At 44.4% G+C, this 10,614-nt stretch overlaps 1 protein-coding gene across 1 annotated transcript; it reads right to left on the bottom strand.

Moving 5' to 3' along the window:
* Positions 1–2,369: 2,369 nt before the first annotated feature.
* Positions 2,370–4,184, bottom strand: LOC125532562. Its single transcript, XM_048696580.1, has 6 exons — positions 3,939–4,184; positions 3,470–3,796; positions 3,262–3,351; positions 2,780–2,791; positions 2,613–2,685; positions 2,370–2,497 (listed from the first exon to the last, which is right to left on the bottom strand). The coding sequence occupies exons 1-6, from the start codon at positions 4,134–4,136 to the stop codon at positions 2,370–2,372; spliced, it is 828 nt and encodes a 275-aa protein (XP_048552537.1). The 5' UTR covers positions 4,137–4,184.
* Positions 4,185–10,614: the final 6,430 nt, after the last annotated feature.

Raw genomic sequence — 10,614 nt, 5'->3', positions numbered from 1 at the left:
TTCAATCTCAGAAACAGATTATACATAGTGTTTCTGTCATGGTAGCTTTGGTTATGTGATCGACCCTACTATATGGAGGGACAATGCTGCAAGTGATCAGTATTGATATGATAATCTCCTTGACCTTTAGTAGAAATCCCATATTTTCGGGAGGTAATTGTTACGTCTACAACATGTGATCTGTGTGGTTATTGCACCTTAGAGATCAGTTACAGTGCCATATCTGATGATTAATGATTGTACATGTCCAGAGTGGGGTACTGTTTGCTTCTTTGGGTCCTTTCCCTCACATTTTTTTCTTGAACTGAACTGTATCCAATGTTTTCAATTAAGTTGCTTCCAATGGTTGTCTAATAGGTGGACAAAGTTGATATGCAGTCAGCACATCTGCGGTTCTAGTAATAGTAGTTGCTAGTTCTAGTAAGATATTGCTCTTGTGGATAAAAAGATGCTCTCGACTAACTGTTGTATCCAGGACTGGTTGAAAACATGCATGTGCTTTTGAAAAGCTACTACACCACCTAATGAAGCCATGGAAACCCCCTATGTGTACCCTATTTTCTTTTCTTGGTGTGTGGATTTAGTATATGCATGGTCATCTTGTTCTCAAGAAATGACTTCTTTATGCTTGAGTTTTCAGGTCGCTGTTGCAGAAACTGCCAAGGAAATGGTGTCTGAGTTGATGCTGAAGCTCTTGTGCGGCCCTGACATCGTGGAGCTTGCAGTCGGCGCAGAGTGTGCACAGGATTGGAATCCAGCCACAGTAGAAGACTGCCATCGACCGTCATCATCTCACCATCATCATCACCACGATCTTGACGATGGACAGCATGAGTACCCACTTGGCCGAGTTGGGATCGAGGCATAGTTGCGTGTGGCATTCGTCCGTGAAAACAGATGAGTGATATGAGTGTGCACAGGATTGGAATCCAGCCACAGTAGAAGACTGCTATCGACCGTCATCATCTCACCATCATCATCACCACGATCTTGACGATGGACAGCATGAGTACCCACTTGGTCGAGTTGGGATCGAGGCATAGTTGCGTGTGGCATTCGTCCGTGAAAACAGATGAGTGATATGAGTGAGAGGCATTCATTCATTGTAACTGGAGTATACTGGAGTAACTGGACTCACACATGAGTCTTCCGAGTAGAGTAGGACTTGGAACCCACAAACCCAGTGCTGCAGGGAAGAAGCAACCGTGCCGCGCGTGGCAACTTGTATATAGCAACTCTTTTCGACCGACACACTAGCTAGCTAGCTAGAATGCGCACAGTAACTTGTACACACACAGCCACACACATGAGCTTCCTTTATTTTCATCTTCCTGAGTTGGTTAGATGTCCTTGAATGTCCTGTGTGATGCTGCTATTGCAAAATGTTGATGCTCTCTTCTCCTGGACATTGGACCCGGGTGGTCTGGGAGATATCTCGATGTAGGCCGTAGGTGTACCTGTCGGCTGCATTCGTTCTGTGAATTTTCGGGTATGTTGTGTGTAGTCTTTCAGAAAGAGGAAAAAGCCCTCCATCGGAGTTGGAGAGATGGATGGCTCTCTCCAAAATGCTTTCAGAAGCTATCAACCTCCGTCTCACCAGATTAACAAAGTAGCAATGAATGGTTTTTATCCAGGTAGCAATGAATGATCAACCCTGGCCTCTCTGAGACAGCTTCGCAGGTGCGCTATGCACCATGATCTCACCTACATGCATGTCCGACAGAGTAAAAGTCTCCACCCTCGGCATGATCTCACCTTTGGAGCTCCCAAACTGACCAAAGCCGGTTGCCGCTGAAGAAAACGAAGATCGAGTGCCGCTCAAGTCCATTGATTAGTCTTTGTTGATTTCCTTTCATTCCGGGAAATGTATGCCTCGCCAGATAACTCAATCCAAAACCTGAGCTTAGATGCACCCGATCAGCAGTACAATCACCAAAAAAAATAAAAAAAATATCAAATTGTTTCGTGGTGCAAGATGCTCCTGCGAGTGAAGAACTCCATGCAAAATTTTATCAAATTGTTTACTATATTTCGTGCTGCAGTCCATTGATTAGTCTTTTTTAGAATTTTTGGATTTCTTTACTATATTTAGTGATTTTACTGTTCAGGTCGAGGCTATCTGAGCCCGGGAGCCCGCGTTCCATTTTCATACAAGGAACACGAAAGCAGAGCAAGTAACAAAGTTTTCACACGCAATTCGTATGTCCAGGCTCTAGCAGAGCAGGGAGAAGGAACTAAAACTAAAGGCACAAGGGGAGACTGAGCTGTCCCCTTACAGCTCAACAGTTTATTACAGCTCCAACGAAACAAATACAGTAGAGTAAACTAAGTGGTTTTCAGCAGGACAGTAATGGCGTCGCAAACAAGCGTCAGAAAGACTGGTATTGCACCACCTCGCCAGCAGCTCCCCAGTTCAGCACTTCAGCATCACGTAGCATCAACTTCATCGGCACCGCCTCAAGTTGGTGTGAAAGCTCGTCCCCAATCCGCTTGATAGCTTGCAGAGGAGGAGGAGGCAGGTCCAGTAGAGTGATAGGGCTCGGCGCCACCTGAGCTTTTCGAGATTTCCCAGGGCTGCTTGTATGATTCCCTCTAGTGCTTTTCGGCAGCACAATAGAGGTTAAATGCATGGGGATCAGAAACACCTCCAGTGTTACTTCCCATGTTTTTCACCCCCACAGTCAGCTGCAAAGGAGAGTTGAGAATCAAAGAGATCTGTTGAGAGATCTTTTTTTATCCCCTCCAGAGTATCTTCTTTGAGTATGAGATTAAAGTGTACCTGCCACCAGATCTGTTTAATGTCAGACCACAAGAGATTATTTGTAGTCAGAAGCAATGACACATTTGACCTGGCATTCTTCATAAGTTCAACTTGTCATTCTTCTCAAGTTCCACATGAATGATGGCCTTCAGCCATGCCTTGTATATACATCTACCAATTTCTGTCAGCCAATGACATACTAGTAGTAGATAACAGAAAATAGAAACGTTCAGATTTCTGCATAATATACTTCAAACAGAAGTGCTTCCATCCAGTATTGCCAAAAGGCAGAAGCAACCAATTCAATATACTACCCCACGACAATATAAACATGTAACTTAGTTCACTACAAACATTACTTGATCCACTACATCATTTTGAAGCATGATAACACAACCCTCACTTCATTACACCCGCAACTTTGTTTGTCATGTTACCACAGGATTACGGCCTATAGTCCAGCATGGACCAAAAGACCTTCACTTGAAGCTTGGCAGTACCACAAGAGATCTCCCTTTTCTCTTCACCACGGTGTCATGGTGTGAATTCAACTTCCCATTCTCTAGTAGCAGCAGCAGCACCACCAGGGACTGCAAAGCCAAATGTGAGCATACCATTCAGACGGAGGGTCATGACACGCCGCCGGAGTGTGATAACTGCACGGTCTTCACAAGACACCACACCGTCTTCCTCGCTATTATAAATCACAATCCTAGGCTCAATGCCCTCTATGCCAGCCACGATCTTTCCACAAAAACTTCCCTCGAGTAACTTGATCTCGAACGTACCCTCGATAGCATTAAGAAGAGTTGCATACCTCACGTCCACAACACTAAACCAGCTCTCAAGAGTTTGATGTGCAACAGCAACCTTTTCGTCTCTAGGCAGAACTCGTCCATCAATCATAAGCAAACCCTTGCTGATTTGCTCGCTTAGAGGCTCTTCACCAACCTTGATTTTAAGATCTATCTCCAGATATATGAAATCAAGTAATACCAGATCTCGACCTGGGCCAGTTAAGATCAAATTTTCATCCTGTGAAAAGCAATAGCTCAAAAGATTAGATTATGAAAATCCAAATACGGATAAAGCCTGCAACGGAATATACAATAGAGTTACAAACTAAACAAAATCAAGAGGCACATAAGCAGTGATTTTGAAGCAAAGAGGTACGTACCCTTGACTTGATAGGTTGGCAATTGTCCCCGGTGCGGTTAAAGAGGTACATGCACTTGTGGTCGATGCTGTCTCTAGCGATGATAGTGCCATACACATCGATTGGGAAGCCTTTATCCGAGGAGACTATCTTGACAGTAAGTATGTTTGCAGTGTCTTGGAGTTTCAAACGATCTACACACCTCTTGGTGTATCGCATTGGAGGGATAGGCGCTGCGATGTAAAAACAAAAGCATAAGCTAGTTGTGAGGGGCAAAAAGAATTATGTAAAGCATAAAATGCACCGCAGCAGCACGACAAGGATACAATTCAGATTTCCTATTCATATTCATACTGCAAGAAATTCAGTTTTCAAATCATGTTTGCCTCTCGACACAGCAAACTATTCTTGTTTCACTTAAACAGTACAAATCAAATCACTGAACAATAATAGCATAAATAGTTGATGCAAACAACATGAGACAAATAAATAACAAGACGTGGAAAGAATGAAACATTTTCTGTTAAATTTTACAATTAATCAGGCTTTGAGTCTAGGCTTTGAATGCAATTGTTCTAAACATAACTAGATATGCAAGGGAGATTCCACCAACGAGGCTAGCAATCGTGAAAACAACTTGAAAGAAACATACATAAATACATACATACATACATACATACATACATACATACATATATACATACACAGTTGGAAATGTATGCCTTTGAAATAGAATCAGGTCGGGATCTAGGTTTTGATGGCGGACTTACACTCGGCGTTGATGTCGAAGACCGAGAAGTCGTTGAAAGAGTAGCGGGTGTAGACCTTGCGCTTCGTCTTGGGGTCATGCTCCAGGATGGATGCCATGACCTGCTGGTGCGCTAGGCGTCGCCGCCGGTTCTCCGCCGCCTTCCGCGCCTTCTCCTCTGCCTCCCGCGCCTTCTCCTTCTCCGCCTCCCCCTCCTCCTGCGCCGCGGCCAGCATCGCCGCCTTGTTAAAGAAGAGGTCCTCCCAACTCAACTCCTCCTCCCCTACGCACGCCATGAATCCCAATTCCCCGCCGTCGCCGTCGCCGTCGCCTCCAAGGCCGATGAAGCTAACCCTAAGTCGCCGTCCACGGTCGAGGCCTGCCCGATTCCTCCTTTTCATTCCTAATCGCCGCTGCTGCTTCGGGCTGGGCCTTATTAATCTTTACGCGAAAGACGGCCCATTAAGCTATAGTGCGCTCCGTTCGGCAGGAGAAGAGAAATTGGATCATATAAGCCACACTTTCCTTCTCCATTTGATAATTTCCCCTCTGGCCCCCGAGATTGACGGGTGGGACCGGAGAAATTGGATCGCACGGTTTTTAGTTTCTGGCTGATATTTTACATCAGCCGGTTTTTAGTTCCATCAGGTTTTATAAAAAAATGTTCATATATTTGGAAACGTTCACAAATTTTAAAAATGTTTAGAAATATAAAAAATGATCCTATGTTATTATGAATGTTCTAGAAATTTCAAAAGAATATTCATGACTTTTTAAATGAACACGAAAAGCATGTCCTAGATTTTCACAAAAAAAAAGCAAGAAAACATGAGAAAAAAATCCGGAAGAAAAGAAAAGAACAATTGCCACGTAACCGTTCACAAAATCAGGTGGAAAAGGTTTTGTGTATGCTCGATTAACAAAGTATTCACCTCTAGGTCCCTCGAAAAAAAAAGGTCCCTAAAATAAAGTATTCACCGCTAGGAGCGGGGAATGGGATATTCAAATTTCAATTTACTCTCTATAGAAATTCCAATGCGTCGCTCACTATCACTGCAAGAGTTTACCGGTTCAAGATCAATACAGAAGGGATTTCGACGGACGCTCGCAGGGGAGGATCAGGAGGTTTGCCCAGGTCCTGCTCCGGTTTCATGGCCGCTTGGTGTAAACCATATTCAGGTATTACTGATCCGCTAATCTCTGAAGCTCTTGCATTGCGCGATGGGGTTATATTTGCAAAGCTAAGAGCATATTCAGTAGATGATGTAGATGTAAAAATAATAGTTTTTCATCTCCGAAATCTCAAAACCCCTCTTCAACAGATGATGTAAATGTAAACTTACATATCCATCACCAGAAGATGTAAAATACAACCCTCACCTCCACAAGATGTACGGTTGTGTGTCAACTGCCTAACCGCTTTTATTTTCCTTCGCCCGCCCGCCAGTCGCCCGCCGACTGCCGCCCGGGCCATGGCTAATTCTTTCGACCCCACCGCCTCCTCCGCCACAGCCGCCCACCCCGTCGGGGCCTTCGACGGCGCGACCACTGTCTCCAATCCCGCATCTGCCTCCACACCGCCGCCTCAGTTTTGCCTCACCCCATCCTGTCACCGTCGTGGTTGTCGCCCCACTACCAGATCCAGCTGCTCCACCGCCCCCGCCCCCGGTTCCGCCGCTGCTCCACCACCACCCGCCTCCAAATCGGCCGAATTGGCCGCTTCTTCGTTGTCGTATGATTTGAGCCCCCCCCCCCCCCCCACACACACCCCACCGTCGGTGGATTTGAGCCACACACCCGCCACCGCTGCTTTTCCCCCACCAGACTCGACCTTCTCGCGCCACACAGCCGTCGCCCTGCTGTCCCATCGCGGCAATTCGCCGCTCGATTCAGAATCGCGCAACCGACCATTCGAGCTCCCGCCGCCGCATTCGACCTCCTGGCTCTTGTCGCTTTGCCGTCGATGCACCTTCTTCTGCCGCTCAGTCCACCAACACTCATGCTGACTAGTTTTACATCTTCATTTGCATCATCTATTGGAGTTGTACTTTTACCTCACCAATTTACATCATCGGTTGGAGTTGCCTTTTTTTAAAGATGTAAAATGCACTTTTTGGAGACGTAAAATTTTACATCTGCTGTTTCATATCTTCAAATTTGCATCATCTATTGATGATGCTCTAAGGGGTGATGTGAAAGTTGTGATGGAAACAGACTCCTTGGAGATTGTTAATCTCTAGAATATGTGTCAGTCAATACTGGCGTCTACTCCCTCCGTTCGTAAATATTTGTTTTTTAGAGATTTTAAATGGACTACCATATACGGATGTGTATAGACATATTTTATAGTATATAGATTCACTCATTTTGCTTCGTATGCAGTTACTTGCTGAAATTTTTAAAAAAGACAAATATTTAGAAACGAAGGAAGTATATTGGATGAAATTGGGGAGCTCGCTTCATCTTTTAGTTCCTTCTCTATTCAGCATGTTTTCCGATCAGCAAACTTCACGGCACATTTGTGTGCTAAACAGGCTAACACACCCTTGACGTGACAAAATGCTGGTTGGAGTGTATTCCTAGTTTTCTTGTAGTTAGTCTCCTAGCAGATTCTGCTGGAGCAGTTTTTGTTTTTTGTTTTTTGGGGATTAAAAGGGATTTCATTGCTCAATGTGTGATGAGTTCGTTCCTACAAAGAAGAGGAACATCTACATGCCCAGAGCGCAACCAGACTGCGGTCTGGCCCTCCCAGGAACCGAAACCAGTAAGGGTGTGACTGACAATGTTCTGGTTCCTACTTAGACGAGCAATAGAGTTGTCCCATTCAGCAAAGAGCCTTTTGATTTCCTGAACTAACATCATATGAGGTGCTGTCGAGATTGGGCGACTTGATCAACCTGAGTGCATCCATGCAATCCATCTCAATTATACCGAGAAGACAACTGAAGAGCAAAATTCAAACCCTCGTGGCACGCCAAAAGTTCAGCTTGAAGAGGTCCAGATCAATGTCATATGGAACGACAGGCGAAGAAGATAATGCTACCGTCGTTAGCGCGGATGATCATGCCGGCTCCCGCCAACTACCATCCGTCCACATTCAGCTTGACACGTCCGGCCGGCGGGGTAGACCACTGGAGCATGGTCGTATGCTGCTGCAGCTGTGTTGACTTAATAAAGCGCCCCAAATTTCCATGTAAAAAAAACGTGCAAAGGCACATGGGTTGGCTCATTATACCGATTTCCTCTTCCCGTTTTCCTTTTCTGATAATTTCCTTTTCTTTCGGGGTTTTCTTTTCGGGTTTCTGCTATTTTTTTTAATTTTCTGTTGCCGATTTTCTTTACAGGATTTAATTCTTAATTTTCCATTTTATATTCTTATGGTTTTCCTTTTTATTTATTCTTTATTGTCTGTGTATACATTCTATAATATTCATAAATTTGCAGAAAAGTGTTCACACTTACGTAAAATTTCTTCATACAATTTAATAAATGTTCACCATAAAGCATACATGCAATTGTCAAAATTGTTTGCTTTTTGGCTCAGGACGGCGTCTTGAGACGTCGGCTCTGCTCTATCTCTCTCCCGGAAGAATTTGATGAAGTTCACCTGAAGTAGGATCTGTTTTCTACTGTTTGCTTTGTGATCGGATCAGCAGCTTGGTCATGAGAGCTTTAGGTTCGGAGACTCTCCAGAACTTGTCATCCCCTAGCGACTGAACGTGGGGTTTTCTATCCTCTGGTGGCGCTGCTGTCTGTGAGTTTTTTCTGTCCTCCGGCACCGGGAGCGGGGTGATGAGACGCAATTAACCTGGAACTGCCGGGGGCTTGGGAACGCCCCAGCAGTTCGAGCTTTGCTGGATGTCCAGTGAAGATGCATCCCCAATGTGATGTTCTTGTCAGAGACTCACCTTGATAGTTATCGGCTGGGTGTTTGCGGAAGGGATTGAAGATGGATCACAAAATAGTTTGTATGAGTGATGGTAGAAAAGGAGGTGTAGCTCTTTTCTGGAATAGCCATGTTCGTTGATGTAAAATTTAAAGGAACAACTAATACTAGTTAACGTTTGACTGGTATGTATGGAGAATCTAAATGGGAAAATAAACACCTAACTTAGAGCCGCATGAGCCAGCTCCATCAGGCACATAATCTCCCGTGGCTTCTCAGAGAGATCTGAATGATAAGGTGGGTGGGAACACGAGACCACCTCAGTACATGCAGATCGACTTTCCAAGATGCAATTGATGATTGTGAGCTGCACGATCTTGGGTTCATCGGTGACCGCTTTACATGGTCCAGAGGAAGGATAAAAGAGTGGTTTGATCGTGGATTGGTGAATGATGCCTGGTCCAATTTGTTTCCTCCTGGTGCGTTGGAAAATTTGGAATTCAACCACTCTGATGATCGCCCAATCTTGGTTTATACTGAATACTATAACCGGCCATTGGCAGGTAACCGTGCACAATCCAAGAGATTTGCGAGCTGGCTTCGAGAGGACAGTTTCCAAGTTACAGTTGAGAAAGCTTGGAATGAAGTTGCAGCTGATCCCTTGGTGAGCAGTGTTTACGAGAAGCTTAACAAGATGCATGCTCAGTTTCATGATTGGGACCAACATGTCCTCAAGATACCCAAGAAACGATTCCGGAGAAAATTATGTCGGGGCCGATGAATGATGCAAGTGAGAAGGAAAGAATTCGCTGAGTTGGTAGAGTATCTCATTGAACTTGATGAAATACAAATGATGCAACGGTCTAGAGCAAACTGGGTAAAGTATGGAGATCGTAACGCGAGCATTTTCCAGGCGTTTGCATCAGCGTGGACTAAAAATAATTATGTAAAGAGACTTAAAGATGGAGGAGGGTGTTGGATAGAAGGTATGCCGGAGCTAAACAATCATATTTTAAACTATTTAACTCAACTATTTAGCTTGGAAGTGCAGCACACAGATCCTAGTATTCTGGAAAAAGTGCAACGGGAAGTGACCGAACAAATGAACAATTTCTTGCTGGCCCCGTTCACTGCCGATGATGTTAGATAAGCAGTTTGGAGTATTGGAGATGTAAAGGCCCCCGTGCCAGATGGATTGCACATGATGTTCTTTAAAAGGTATTGGCACTTAATTGGGGAAGATATCACTAAAGAAGTATTGTCGGCTATCAATTCAAGAAAGATTCCTAATGAATGGAATGATACAACCGTTGTGATGATTCCCAAGATTGACACACCGAAATTGGTAACACAATTTCGCCACATTAGTTTGTGTAGTGTGCTATATAAAATAATCTCCAAGATGTAGGCCTCTATACTGAAAAACATTCTGCCTGAAAATATCTCTCCTACACAAAGTGTGTTTGTGCCAGAAAGAATGATCACAGATAACATCTTGATAGCCTATGAATGTGTGCATAAGATTAAGAATAAATGAGTTGGCCAGACTGGATTATGTGCAGTCAAGCTTGATATGCACAAAGCTTATGATAGGATGGAATGGTCCTTTCTGGATGATATGATGGTCACCTTAGGTTTTGATAAGAGATGAATTGAGATGATGATGGCATGTGTGAGCTCTGTTATGTATAAAGTGAGGTTCAATTCGCAGGAAACATACTTTTTTATTCATACAAGGGGTATTATGTAGGGAGATCGCCTTTCTCCCTACCTATTTATTTTGGGATTTTTATTTTTATGCTCCTCCTTCCTTAGTTCTACTCAGTTTTGCACATGGCCCATAACATTCCTAACTTTTCCCCTCCACCACTCGGCCCATTCTCACAAATGACCAAATGGAACCTTGCCGCTAGGTCAAAGCAGTTGACCGTTACCTCGTGTAGGTACTGATGAGTGGGACCAGGGCTCTTATGACAGGTGGGCCGAGGCCGCTTGTGGCAGGTGGGCCGAGCGATCTTATAACGAGTGGGACCTAGGGCTAGGCTATCACTATTTATCGCCTA

This window comes from Triticum urartu, chromosome 1 (assembly GCF_003073215.2).
Source record: "Triticum urartu cultivar G1812 chromosome 1, Tu2.1, whole genome shotgun sequence".
NCBI classification, from domain to species: domain Eukaryota; kingdom Viridiplantae; phylum Streptophyta; class Magnoliopsida; order Poales; family Poaceae; genus Triticum; species Triticum urartu.
Note: the sequence above shows the minus strand (reverse complement) of the source record. Positions and strands in the feature narration are given on the sequence as shown.